Source organism: Cryptomeria japonica, chromosome 11, assembly GCF_030272615.1.
Source record: "Cryptomeria japonica chromosome 11, Sugi_1.0, whole genome shotgun sequence".
In the NCBI taxonomy this organism is placed as follows: Eukaryota; Viridiplantae; Streptophyta; class Pinopsida; order Cupressales; family Cupressaceae; genus Cryptomeria; species Cryptomeria japonica.
In genome coordinates this window covers 733214384-733229629 of record NC_081415.1, presented here as the reverse complement: position 1 = coordinate 733229629, position 15246 = coordinate 733214384, and the positions used below count along the sequence as shown (strand labels likewise).

At 37.8% G+C, this 15246-nt stretch overlaps 1 protein-coding gene across 6 annotated transcripts in view; it reads right to left on the bottom strand.

Moving 5' to 3' along the window:
* Positions 1 to 15246, bottom strand: part of LOC131072109 (uncharacterized) — a 202344-nt gene that overhangs the window by 68225 nt on the left and 118873 nt on the right. For all 6 annotated transcript variants that reach the window (XR_009112658.2, XM_058008172.2, XM_058008169.2 and 3 more), the window contains 2 exons: positions 8227 to 8315; positions 7623 to 7817 (listed from right to left, as the gene is read on the bottom strand). Coding sequence is in view for 5 of the 6 variants with exons in the window: in XM_058008172.2 (XP_057864155.2) it covers positions 7623 to 7817; positions 8227 to 8315 (284 nt within the window). In the remaining variant the exon portion in view is untranslated. The remainder of the gene's footprint in view (positions 1 to 7622; positions 7818 to 8226; positions 8316 to 15246) is intronic.

Below are 15246 nucleotides of genomic sequence, written 5' to 3'. Positions count from 1 at the left end.
GTGCCCACTGTGATTACATTACAGTGCATACTGCAATGTAATCACAGTGGCACGATTGATATCATGCTCACTGTGATAATCATCGCAGTGTATACGATGTTACTGTCCATCTGCATATCGGGACTGTGTGTTAATATATCACTCTCCAGAATGACTTTCAGGCATCGAATTAATAACCACATATATATATATATAACAATCGATTTGCCATCAGTTAGATTCATGAGGGCTATATCTTAACAAAGAAGGAAGAAATGTCAAAATTCCTCTTTCAATGAAGAATTTGCGCCCTATTCCTAAGAGGCGCACTAAATTGAACATTCCATGGAGAGGTGAAAAAACATTGAATTCTGTGACATGCAAAAATCCGCCCTACTCCTCAAGTGGGCACCAAAATGGTATACTCTAGGAAAATGGACAAAGTTGTGAATTCCTTCCTCAGGTGAAAATCCCGCCCTAAGGCATGGAAGGGCACTAAACTGGAGGTAGCAAGGAAAACTTGGAAGAATGGAATTCCTCCTTCATGAACGAATAGCGCCCTAGGTTGGAGGAAGGCGCCAAACTCAAGATGCCTTGGAAATTGGAGGAAATGTTGAATTCCTTGGCTATAGTCAAATAGCGTCTAGACATCAAGGAGGGCGCTAAAATGGATGACCCATGGAAAACTTTGGAAATCATGAATTCCCTCTCCAATGCAAAATTCCGCCCTAGGGGGTCAGGAGGGTGCCAAGATTGAAGGGTCTTGGAGGAAGGAAAAAGTTGTGAATTCCTTCCCCTAGGTGAAAATCCACCCAACACTCAGGGAGGGCGCTGAATAGGGGTAATGAAGGAAAATCCTCCAAATCGTGAATCCCATGACTAATTCAAAAATTCGCCTAAGGAGGATGATAGATGCCAGAATTGCTAAGTCAAGGATAATCGAGGAAATGATGAATTTCGTCCTAAATTCCATGCTTAAGCTTGAAAACTCAAAAATTTGTCTAAGGCATGAGGGTCCAACGGTCAAGGAGGAATGAAAAGTAAAAATCCCCTCGGGAAAATTTTTGAATTTTCTATTTTTAGACACCGAATCTTATTAGAATTCGGAAAATTCTATAGATTCGGAATCGTGAGGAATTTCTGTATCTAATGAACCTAGCTTCTAAATTTAGAAGGATCCCTAAAAAATAGGGGATGTTGAAGAAGCATGAAGATTCCTTCAAAAGGAGAAGAGGACAAGTTAGAATGAAAATCAAGCAAATTTTGAAGAATCTTTCAATTTCCCTCCGAAATTTGAAGGAATGAAAGTTAATGAGTTGGCGAAGGGAATCTTCCAAGTATGATGCATTACTTAGTGCATTAAGTGAAACTTCTAAATTCGAAGTCACTCACAAGGGAAGTTTCTTTTGCATTGCATAGTGATTGGGAAAGTATGACGCATCATAAATTCAATTGCTAAATTGATGCCTCCTAACTTAGCAGTACGATTTGAAGGATTTTATATAAGCATGGAGAGGCATTTCATTTCTCACGTGTAGGATTCAAGAAAGAAGAATTGGAGAAGTGAAGAGAGGTCATCAAGCAAGACAGCTACCCTACCAAGCAGGCATTGATCAAGGCAGAGATGAAAGGTTTCCTTCCTCGTTCCCAGATGAATTCCAGATGGGAAAAAATCAGCGATACAAATTTGGGCACATTCAATCTGGCTGCATTCAAGATCAGAATGTTCGGGACGACAGGGCATAGTCCATCACCAACAGCTGTCAAATTTGTCAAGAGCAGAATTGTTGCGGCAACTAGTTTTCCTCCTACCATTCAATGTCCAGACTTGATTCTGGAGTGTGCAAAGCATTATAATCCGGAGCGGTAGACAATTTCAACGTCAGATGGCAAGTTGTTGGCGACATTGACCCCGAAGTCAATTGGTGAGGCTTTCGGAATTCCTTCACACTATTCCATGACGTACAGGACCAGCAGTGAAGCTAAAGCAGTATATGAAGCAGGTCCTACCAAGTGTGCTAACTTGATTAATAAACAGTGGTTGTTGAAGCCTAGGATGCATGCTTCCAAGATGCCAAAGACTCTCACTATCTTTGAGTTCAAGCAAGAATATGTGGACCTGATAAAGATGCTGAGCAGAGTAATGGGGTGTTCACATTTTGTGAACTTTGAAACATGGATGTTCTTCTACATAGGTGACATCATGAATGCAAATGGGCTAGTTGACTGGGCCAGATTGATTAGTCATTACTTGCACGAACAGCTGAAAAACTTAAAAGAAAGAAAGTCCCAGTCCTTCTTCATGAGCTCCTACCTAATCTATATGCTTGTGCGAAGGGGAGGATTTGATGGTCTACCAGCAAGTGGAATCATGGGTTGCGGACCAGCACAGCTGAAAGTGCATGAGTGTTATCGCCAGCTGCATCTTCACAATGTTGGTTCTTACAGGCTGGCGAATGACACCTTTACTATGTACTTGACACGGCTTATGCAAAAACAGTTGCACGTAAGGGTGTCGCCACAAGCAAGATCCTTGGTCCAGAAGTATGGAGCCACATTCTTACAATTTCCTAAATTCACCTACATCAGGATGCAGGGATTTTCATTCCAGTCATACAAGTTGCCAAGGTATCCATCAGACAAGCTCATATTGTTGGAGCTCATGAGGCAGCTAACAACTTATGATCAATACCGAAGAAGAAGAAGCAATCTATTGAATTCCCAGTTGTCCTAGGTGACTTCGTGGAAATGTGTCGAGGTTTGGAAGCAGCTAAGAGTGCAACAGGGGAGTTGGCATTCTATCGCCTGTCGTTTTATACATCCAGGGCCCAATATGATCCTTACCGTCAAATCAGGAAGGTTGCTGGCATGAAATTCATACACAAATTTCACTTAGAAGATTATTGGGCAGACACCGAAGATGACCTTGAGGTCCAGAAGAAAATGCATTCCAGATTGCCCTTTGACACCATCAAGATAAGTGAAATTTACCAAGTGTCGGATCAGGTGAAGGAGGATTCAGATCTGATGCAACCTGAATTTGAGAAAGTAAAAGATCAGCCCATTCAGTTGCCAGATTGATCAGAGCCCTAAATTGATGATTTAAATGTCCTAGCTAGACCAGTGTTGAAATTCACTAAGCATTGGGTTGACCGGTAGATAAGGAAGTTGGCGGAAGGAAATGTTCATTTGACATATCAGCTAATGGGAAGTCTAGATTCCCACAGCGAAGCAACCGAAGGTTCTTCACAGGCCCAGGCAGGAGGGGAAGTCTGGATTGATAAAGGGAAAAGTGCCCCAAAGAAACCAAGGGGGGGCAAGGAAGAAAGATATCCAGCAGGAAGTCCAACAAGAGGTACGAAAAGAAGAACCTCCACAAAAGACACAAAAGAGAGCAAGGATAGAGAGGGAGCATTCACCGGCAAGTTCCTTGAGTGTACAGGAAGTGGAGATGTTTGCACACCCAGCAGATCCACCTCCAGAAAACACTCTGGCACCAGATATACTCAACATTAAAGCTTCGCACAGACCCAGTCAGCCAAGAAGTCAAAGACAAGAAAGACCCCCACACCAGGAAGAGACTCGTCAGGATAGCTTCGTGGAAGTCATCCTTGGCGAAATGGAAGAAGAATCACAGGAGCAAGAACATGGGGAAGTTCATAGTCACTCCATTCCCGCTCCAGATTGGTTGATAGGAAGGCTGAGGAAGGAACCAGAAAAAGAAATTGATCCAGCCCGAGAATTAGAAGAATTGTTGAAAAAGATGGATCAGCCAACAGAAGGGAAGGCTCCCCGAAAATTTTCTAAGGTTGTAAGGGATGAGTCTAGATCCCAAACCCTGCACATTGTTGAACCTGCAGTGAATAAAAACAGGAACGAAATCAGGCAGGAAGATTATGTTATCAGACAAGTTGATCTTGGTCCTGCTTCCACAGGTCAAGTAATTGGAGACTTTGAAGAATCTTCCTTAGCCGTGAAAGAAAAGATGCTGAAATCAAAGGCGAAGTGTAAGAGGCTGAGGGAAGAAAATAGAGCCCTATGCGAGTACATCAGAAGTTTTAAAAGGTCACTCAGGGAGGCAGGTCCTTCATTCATTCATCCTTCCCTTCCTAAGGAAGTTGTTGATGATGTGGAAGTAATTAGAGCAATGACACAAAATTCCAAGGAATGGATAGAAGATGTCTACACTGAAGCGGGAAAATTCATTGAGGACCTGGCTCAGCTTCATTCAAAATTTGTGGCCCTCCTAAGCAGATTGGAGACAGCGGGAGGATTGTGGGAAGATGTGCACATATACTAGGACTTAACTATTCCGCAGCTCAGGGCTCTGACAAAGATTCCAAGGAAAATTCTAATTGATGGGAAAGTAATTCAAGAGAACGAAGCTTATGACTTTCCCCAATGGTTCTACGTTGTTTGCTCAGGAAAGAACACCTTCGATAAATTCAGCGTGGAGTCCTTAACTTTGAAAGACTCAATCAAAGGGGTGCGGGAGGAAATCATCAGTGCAATTGAGGCACTGTTCGCAAGAAAACTCAATGATAGTGGAATAACAGTGAACTCCCTAAAATCTCAGTTGCATGAGTTCTTCTTCGTAAGTTCATTCCCTAAGGAACATTTTGCAAATGTTTCTTCATTTTCCAGTATAATGAAGAAGAAACAGGAAATCATGATGGAATGGAAAAGCTTCTTTTCCAAGAGCGAGGAAGAAATTGCCTTGGTGGAATTCAATATTGAAAATGTGACAAGTGTCTCCATCGAAGAGCTGGAAGTAGTCATCAGCAAATTCATTGCATACGCCATAAATGAACAAGATAATGGTCGTCCATTCTTGGACGAGAATCTTTTAGTTGAATAGTGGTGGCGTATTTACTGTTGGAAATTTTTTGATTAAGTGGTGATCCGGTCAATGAATGTTGAATGCATGAGGAATCTTCTTGCATGCAGCCGCCTTATTAATGATTCTGTGACAGATTCTTTGTACATGTCGCCCTTGCATAAGGAATGATGGGCATTTATTTCTTGCATGGGGTTGTTTATTGTATTTTGGGCATATTCAATGTAATGGGGTGCATTTAATGCACTAGTGGGCACCATTTTGGGCTCATGGAATTATTGTATATGGGCTTTATGGGGTATTTATTCCTGATTCCCACCTTGTTGCATCTTGAGTGGGGAATCTTCTAGGGTGAAACCCTAATTAGGGTTTCATGACCTAAGGCCTATATAAAGGGGTGACCCCACTCATTTGTAAAGGAGGAAAGACTATTATCTGAGATTGTTGCATACTGTGCAAAGTTAACCTGAGCCTTTTGTTATGTGTGTACGCTTAACTTCAATTATCAGTGAAGATTATTCGATTCGATGGTCCACATTGGTGATCTAAAAAACCTCCACACACCCTTTGAAGATTGCACCGCCTTCGCGTAGTTGTGCTCTGTTGGCGAAGCGAAGCGTGGTTTGATTTTGCACGAGTGATCTCGTCTCTTGTTCTTAGGATTAGATTAGCTTTAGCATAGTTCTCTCTACCCTACTCTCATTTACTTTCAGCATATTTCGAAAATCAAAAAAATCAAAAATTAGGGATTTCATTGCAAATCATTCATATAGAAATCCTTGAACTTGCATGAGTTTATTATCCTCTTCAATTGAACATACGTAAGGCCCCTTGGGTTAACAGCAAACCCATCAATCAACTGAGTCACGTCCACGCACTGGAGGAACCTTGGAATTAGCCATTTGAACTTTTGTGCAATCTTAGCATACGGACTAATTTTGATCAAGAGAGGGTAAGGTGACCGTTGGTAGCTTTATTCTGTGTTTGATGCTGTCATAAAAAACACGTCAACGAGTTCCTTAAAGGGACTCGATTCCCATGCAACATTCAGTTTTTCCAAAACCCTAAAGGAAAGGCCTCGAATCCAAATCTGAAGGGCAAAACCCTAAAATGGACAAAACGAGCTCCGAACTTGGCCAAAATTGCTCAAACGAGCTACAGAATTGATCAAATTGACCCCCAAACACTTGCAAACTTAGAGGATTGATGAGATTGCTGCGAAAAGACCCAAAAACAAAACCAAAAGACCAAGAGGACCTAAAAAAATAAGGGGTCCCCATTTGCAATGGGGCGATGTGTGAAAACGTCACAAGACCCACGTACAATTTGGAGATTCATCTATGCATGTCTACATTATATGGCCTGTCTTCAATTGCATCATACAGCCCTTCTTTTACATTGCACGACACAAAATATCCTCTAGCATAATCATACAACTTGTACCTTGCATCATACGGACTTTTGCTTTGAAAGTATGGGATCCTTCCTTGTAGCCTCTTCTTTGCCAAACAACCACAATCCACCCTTGCAGATTTGAAAACAGTCATTGTTGTGCACCAAGTCATTTCCTTTGAAGTTCACACACACTTTCTTATCTTATGCACAAGTTTTGAATCACCTTGTGCCCTAGATTGAGAAACAAAAAGAAAAATTTTAATTTTAGTTAGTTTGTATTGCATATTTGAAATCCTTAGATTAAATAGAAAAGAGAGCTTCCCCTTGTAACTTGAAGAATAGTTTATAATACACATTTTGTTGTGTGTCACACTAAAATTGTGAACTGAAATGGTTACAAAGTTTACTAAGTTACTTTGTGCACTTTTGAGTAAGCATACAATTGGAGCCATTCACATTGAAAAGCGCAAAAGGTTGACTCATTTAAATGACCTTTCTTTTGTGTGATACAACCTTTGTTTGCATGTCAAAAAGGTAGATAGTAGGGGACACATAAGGATGTGGAGCTCATGTTTTCTATAGATGAGATTGTTGAGGATGTGGAGCTCATATTTTTTATAGAACTTCATTGGATGATCATGATAGGCTTGACACCGAGGCTAAGAATGATATTGTTCCTCGATAAGAATCATCACCGTCTAGTTTGAGGGAAGCCATACGGCCACTTAGAAGCTTTAGTCAAAGAAGAATTTTGTAGTATGAAAATGGATTTGTGACTTTTATTCATATTGATATACCATATGATATATGACATTGTGTGTGTGTGTGTGTGCGCGCGTGCGTGCCTATGTGTGCGTGTGTGCATGCATGAGTGGGTGGGTGTGGGTGTGTGGGTGTGTAGGTGTGTGTGGGTTTGAACATCATTAATCTTTTGGGCCAATTATTTGTTTATTTATATTTATCTAGTTTGACATTCTTGGAAATTTATTTCTTTTTTAAATAAATAGAAATAAAAAAAGATGCAAATTTATTCTCTTCAAATATATTCATAATCTTTCTTGACATTTTTGAACTAGTGAACTTGTTTTGAACTATACCCTTGTAGAACCAGAACCTTGTGATTTGGAATACAAGAATATTTTACAAAAATAAAATATTTATTGCTTTTTAAGTGAACTCATATCTAGACCACAAACATTGAAATCACCAGTTCATCTTCCTCTTCAGATCCCAAATTACCATCTAAAACACATCTCAAGAATTATCTATTCTCTAGAAAGAATGAAACGATATCTCCTATAATTAAATTTATTCCTCATAACATTCAATAGCAAGTTTTTTCTCCTGATACCAGAACTAAATTTACCAAGATCATGCATATGCAATATAATCTCAAGATTAAGTATATCACCTTTATGGCACCAAGAATGGTTTTGTCATCCATTGGTTTGGGATTTTGTTCAGAGCTTCCTTTGCAGAGCATGGATGATGTATAAGCAGAATTTTCAATATATGATGATTCAATCACTCCCAAAACAGTTGAAGAAATTTGTTTCCAACATGCAGGCATAACCGATGGATAATTATGTATTGCTGCTCTAAGGGCCTACACAAGGTAATCATTTGTGTAAAATTTAGTATCCATTTGCCAATTGATATTTACCAGAAAGATTGAAACAAAGATACGCCACAACGCTAAAATGCATTCCTAGTGTTACTTCTGAAAACTAAAGTTTCCACTTGCAACAAATCAGAAGAGATCTACAAAACATTTTTCTGATGCTCCTTAGATATGAATATTGAATTTCAAAGACATTACAAAACAGTAGATGATAACAAACCATGATAATACCATAGATCCTACTATTTAAAACAAAAAGTAGAATTATTTCATGTCAAGAACAATATTTTTATTTACAGTGCTTGATAATTTCCTTGTATATCATAAATTATAAAAACAATTTGCACAGTGTTCTACATGACCTGTGTTGCAAGCCAAATCATCTGTATCTTACCTGGAATGCCTCAAAACGGACGCTTGGATGTGCTGCTGATTCTGAAAATAAAAAGAGGTAGGAAAGCAAGGTTTGATTGTCCTTTGTCCCTACAATGCCAGAAAAAAGTTTGGATTAATGGAATAACCAACAAACTATGATCTCAGATAAGCTAATAGCAAGTTGGGCATGGATGAGCTTAAGTACAAACTAATTTATCCTGTTACTAAGGAGAAGCAATTCATAACGACACTATGCAATTAAAACATACCAAAAATTATATGAGGCATAGAGTTTCCATTACAACTATGACAATATAGACCTTAGGCCTCATTTGCCTCTGATTTCAAAACATTCAGATTCAAAAGAGTAACTGTTGGTATTTTGGTATGGTTTTGTCATTGATGTCAACACCTATTAAAACACTAGCACTTTGGAGATCTAGCAGCATTCACCGGCAAGCAAGTAACTATTGCACAGTTACTGGTATATGGTTCACCGGCAGGATATAATGATCACCGGCACTTGAAATGTTATGGAAGCCACTTGGTAATGTCGAAGACATCATGTGGACACTTTGTTTTGAAGAATTCATCATTGGTATAATCATATTTGCATATTTGCTTTTACTGGCAAATAGGTCCAGGGTTACCTAGGGTTACACCGGCACATTTATCTTTTCCAGATCAGCATGACACGCTATGGAGATGATTTATTATTGTTGTAAATGCATTAAGCCGACATGTTTAATCGATTATTGCATCGGATATTATATTGTTTGTAAAATGTTTTTATTGTAATATCTTGTAGAGCCGACCTACTAAAATTGGTCTTAGGTTATGGTATAAATGTAAGATCTTATTTGTAAGATCGAATGTGGAATGCGAAAAAGAATTGTGAGAAGGTATATGCGAGATTAAACAGAGCTATACACGAAGACATCATTTGAAGGTGAAGGTAGGTTTTTGTGAAAGCATATCAGCATTACACCGGTACTGAATCCAGCATATGAAGATGCTATTTTGTGCAGTACATTCTTATTGGATTTAACCATCCAACTGTAGTCAGTGTGACTCCCTTTTTGTGAATGAGCAGTGAGCTATAGGCTGTTGGCCTTTCTACATGTGCATACCTCATTTATGTACACTTACTATCTGCAGTAGTATCATATGATTGTGGGTAAGGTTTCCCACCGTGGTTTTTCCTCTTACAGGGTTTCCACGTACAAATATTGGTGTTATGTGTTGTGGATGACTTTATGTTTATGTTTCATGCATTAATCTTTACCGGTATAGCAATTAACTGTTAACACTGTCTACTGACATACTTAACTGGTTTACCGATATTAAGCATTAAGTTGGTTAGGTTGTTTTTGGTTTGAATTTATTTGACAACTGATTCACCCCCCCCCCCCACTCTCAGTTGTCTCTAGGACCCAACAATTGGTATCAGAGCTTAGTCCTCTTTTGCAGAAGTTTAACAACTTGAGGAGATCCAATGACTACTAATTATTTCAGAAAGGACAGTCCTAAACTTGATAGAACCAACTATGGGATATGGAAGATCAGGATGGAGACACATCTGAATTGCATTGGTAAAGACATCTGGGAAGTTACAAAGAATGGTTATACTGCTGTTGTAGCTGGTCAGACCAGTCCAACTACCTTAGCTAAAGATGAGGAGAATGATTGCAAAGCAAGAGAAGCACTTTTGAGCAGTTTATCAGATCAACAAATCATGGGATTATCAGATAGGTCTACTGCTAAAGCTATTTGGGATCATTTGGAAACACTGAATAGAGGAGATTCCATAGTCAAGATTGCAAAACTTGAAAGCTTCCGAGTCAGGTATGAACATCTAAAAATGGAAGAAGATGAAAGGATTTCTACTTTTATGGAAAGAGTAAATGAAATTGTTTTGGGTATTAAATGTTGTGGAGGAACCTTGAGTGAGGATGAAATTGTTTCAAAAATTTTAAGAGGATTGCCACCGGCATATAAAATGAAGGTTACTGCTATAAATGAGTTGAGAACAATGCCTAATACATCAGTAACTAGGGATTCATTGATTGGAAAACTTTAAGCTTTTGAAATTGAGGAATTTGGTCTTGTTGCTACTATAAAGACAGATTTGGCCTTTAAAGCATCAACATCATCTGCTCCATCATTTGATAAATCAGATTGGAAAGCCTTTTATGCAAGAGAACTTGAAGAAACTAGGAAGGAGAATGAAGAGCTTGAAGAACTTGAAGCACTATTTGCAAGGAGAATGCCTAAAGGTCCAGTTGGAAGTAAGTATGAAGGTAAAGCACCCTTTAAATGTTTTAACTGCAATAAAATTGGTCATATGGCTTCGAGATGCCCTGATAGACATGCTAGATTAAGAGAATAAGCTAAAAGAACATACAAGCCTAATCCTGAATATCAGAGATACAGATTTAAGAAGAACAAAGACAAATCTTGTCACATTGCTGATGAAAGTGTGACTGATGATTTTGATGAGGATCCAGCAGACAATGGATGGGTTTTTGTTGCTATAACAGAAGATCAACCGGCACCTACTACTCAACCGGTAGAACAAGCCCTAGCAACTAAAGTTGAAGTAAAGGATGAATGGATCATTGACTCAGGATGCTCATATCATATGACAGGAGATAAAGATAAATTCTTGAACTTTCAAGAATACAATGGAGGTTTAGTAAGATTTGGAGATGACAAAGCCTGTTCAATCAAAGGTAAGGGAACAATATCTCTTGATGGTAAGCATAACACTGACAATGTCTACTATGTTGAAGGATTAAAGCATAATCTTTTAAGTGTTGGTCAATTGGTTGAGAAAGGATTTTAGTTACAATTTAAAAATGGAAAATGCAAAATCATGAATAGAATTGGTTTAGAAATTGCAATCGGTAATCAGACTAGAGCTAATATCTTTCATTTGAATAACAGTGAAAAGGCATGCTTGATTGCGCGTATAGATGAAAGTTGGTTATGGCATAAAAGACTATGTCATGTAAACTTTGATTGCATGGTAAAGATTAGTACTTCTAAGGCACTTAGAGATCTACCTAAAATTGTGAAACCTCATAATACAATTTGTAAGGAATGTCAATTTGGAAAACAAGTTAGAGCTAGTTTCAAAAGTATTCCAGAAAAATCCAATAATGCTCTTGATTTGATTCACACTGATTTATGTGGTCCAGCTAAAACTAAAAGCTTACAAGGTGATAGATATTTCATGCTAATTATTGATGATTATTCTAGAATGTGTTGGGTTACTTTTCTCAGAGAAAAATCAAAAGCACTTGGAAAGTTCAAACTGTTCAAAGCAATGGTTGAAAACGAAACCGGTAAAAAAATCAAATGTTTAAGATCAGACCAAGGAGGAGAATTCACATCTAAGGACTTTAATACATTTTGTGAAGTGAATGGAATCAGAAGACAGCTATCAGCACCTCGGACACCACAGCAGAATGGAATTGTTGAAAGGAAAAACAGAACTATCTTGGATGCAGCAAGAAGTATGTTATCTGAAGCAAATTTACCACATGTGTATTGGAGAGAAGCAGTCAGCACAGCGGTCTATACATTCAACAAAGTTCACATCAAAGGTGAAACCAGTAAGACCCCTCATGAACTATGGTTTGGTAATACTCCTACTCTTAAATATTTCAGAATTTTTGGAAGTAAATGTTATTTTAGAAGAGATGAGTATATTGGCAAATTTGATCCTAGAAGTGATGAAGGAATATTTCTTGGTTATTCATCTAAGAGCAAGGCATATAGATATTTTAACAAGAGATTGTAGAAAATTGTTGAGAGTACAAATGTAAAGATTGATGAACAAATCAAAGGAACTTCAAAGTATATAGACTCTGAACCGGCAACAGAAATTGTGACAAATGAACCTACACTAAATCCACCGGTACAGAATGAAGATCCAATTACCCTGGTACCATCAGAGGATTCCACAGTAATTGAAGAACAACAGCAAACTAAGACACCCCGGTATGTAAAATTGAATCATTCTGAAGATCAGATAATTGGAAACAAATTTAAAGGAGTTATGACAAGAGGAAGATTGGCAAATGAAGAGGTATGTCTTATTTCTCAAATTGAACCATCATCTATTAATGAGGCATGTGAAGATAAATTTTGGATTAAAGCTATGAAAGAAGAATTAGAACAAATTGAGAAAAATAATACTTGGACATTAGTTCCCCGGCCTAGAGATAAAAATGTAATTGGAACCAAATGGGTATTTAGAAACAAACTTAATGAAGATGGTAAGGTTGTCAGAAATAAAGCAAGACTAGTGTGTAAGAGATATTCTCAGAAAGAAGGAGTTGATTGCAATGAAACCTTTGCACCAGTAGCTAGAATTGAGGTAGTCAGATTATTCTTGGCTTTTGCAGCTCACAAGAACTACAAAGTTTATCAAATGAATATTAAATGTGCATTTTTGAATGGAGATCTTGAAGAAGAAGTCTATATTGAACAACCTGATGGATTTTCTTTGACAAATGACAATGATATGGTTTGCAGGTTAAGAAAAGCTCTGTATGGACTAAAACAAGCCCCAAGAGCTTGGTATGCAAGTTTGGATAAGTATCTTTTAAAGATTGGTTTTACTAAAGGAAATGCAGACAGCAATTTATATTACAAAATAACTAATGATGACATCTTGATTATAGAAGTATTCGTTGATGATATAATCTTTGGAAGAGAAGATGGATTATGTAAAGAATTTTCTATTAAAATGTAGCAAGAATTTGAAATGTCTATGATTGGAGAAATAAAATTCTTTTTAGGATTGCAGATTTCACAGACTGACAAATGTATATTTTTGAGTCAATCCAAGTACTTGAAAGAGTTACTAAAGAAATTTGGGATGGAGAACTCTAAACCGGTAAGCACACCTATGACTACAAATGACAAATTATCTCAAAGGGATGAATCTACACCTATTAATCCAACTAGATACAAATCTATGATAGGAGGTTTACTGTATTTGACACAAACCAGACCTAATATTATGAATGCAGTATGTATTGTTTCTAGTTTTCAAAGTAATCCTAGAGAAAATCATGAATCAGTAGTAAAAAAGATTTTCCGGTACTTACAAGGCACTGCAAATCTTGGATTATGGTATCCTAGAGATAAAAATTTTGATCTATGTGCATACACATATGCAAATTGGGCAGGAGATGTGGATGATAGAAAAAGCACCACCAGCGGAGCATTCTTTCTTGCAAAGAGATTAGTTTCTTGGTTGAGTAAGAAACAGAGTTGTACATCTTTATCAACAGCAGAATCATAATATGTTGCAGCAGCAACTAACTGTACACAGGTAGTATGGCTTAAGCAAATGTTGAAGGACTAAAGGTAAAATGCAAGGAACCTATTACTATATATTGTGATAACACTGCAACAATTGATATATCTAAGAATCCGGTATTACATTCTAAAACAAAACATGTTTCTATCAAACTGGATTTTCTAAGGGAAAAAGTTAAAGAAAAATAAATAAAACTGGTTTATGTGAATACTAAAGAACAGCTTGCAGATATTTTCACAAAACCCTTGCCTAAAGAGACTTTTGAATATCTCAAAGATCAGCTTGGAGTCATACCACCACCGGTAGAGACTTAGACAGTTGATGATTGTCATCAACCGGCAGAATTAACAGACAAATCTTTTACTCTGGTCTTTGATGAGGAAGCTACTTCTCAGGGGGAGTAGTTGGTATATTGAATTGATTGGTATTTTGTATATGAACTTGGTTTTATTATTATAACTTTGGCATTTGATGTCAAAGGGGGAGAGATATCTATGGAAAAACACATTATCCTTTTAAGGAGAGATTGGTATAGAAAAACTTTGGATAACACATGTTGCTCCCAGGGGGAGAGATTGTTGGTTGTTAATATTTGGCATTTCTGTTTTGGCACTTTGATGGTTTTTCCATCTTGTGTTGCCATCAATGCCAAAGGAGGAGATTGTTGGTATTTTGGTATGGTTTTGTCATTGATGTCAACACCTACTAAAACACTAACACTTTGGAGATCCAGCAGCATTCACCGGCAAGCAAGTAATTATTGCACAGTTACTGGTATATGGTTCACCGGCAGGATATAATGATCACCGACACTTGGAATGATATGGAAGCCACTTGGTAATGTCGAAGACATCATGTGGACACTTTGTTTTGAAGAATTCATCATTGGTATAATCATATTTGCATATTTGCTTTTACCGGCAAATAGGTCTAGGGTTACCTAGGGTTACACTGGCAGGTTTATCTTTTCCAGATCAGCATGGCACGCTATGGAGATGATTTATTATTGTTGTAAATGCATTAAGCCGACATGTTTAATCGGTTATTGCATCGGATATTATATTGTTTGTAAAATGTTTTTATTGTAATATCTTGTAGAGTCGACCTACTAAAATTGGTCTTAGGTTATGGTATAAATGTAAGATCTTATTTGTAAGATCGAATGTGGAATGCGAAAAAGAATTGTGAGAAGGTATATGCGAGATTAAGCAGAGCTATACACGAAGACATCATTTGAAGGTGAAGCTAGGTTTTTGTGAAAGCATATCAGCATTACACCGGTACTAAATCCAGCATATGAAGATGCTATTTTGTGCAGTACATTCTTATTGGATTTAACCATCCAACTGTAGTAGGTGTGACTCCCTTTTTGTGAATGAGCAGTGAGCTCTAAGCTGTTGGCCTTTCTGCATGTGCCGACCCCATTTTTGTACACTTACTATCTGTAGTAGTATCATCTAATTGTGGGTAAGGTTTCCCACTGTGGATTTTCCCCTTACAGGGTTTCCACGTACAAATATTGGTGTTATGTGTTGTAGATGACTTTATGTTTATGTTTCATGCATTAATCTTTACCGGTATAGCAATTAACTGTTAACATTAAGTTGGTTAAGTTGTTTTTGGTTTGAATTTATTTGACAACTAATTCACCCCCCCCCCCCCCCCCCCTCTCAGTTGTCTCCGAGACCCAACAGTAACAACTGA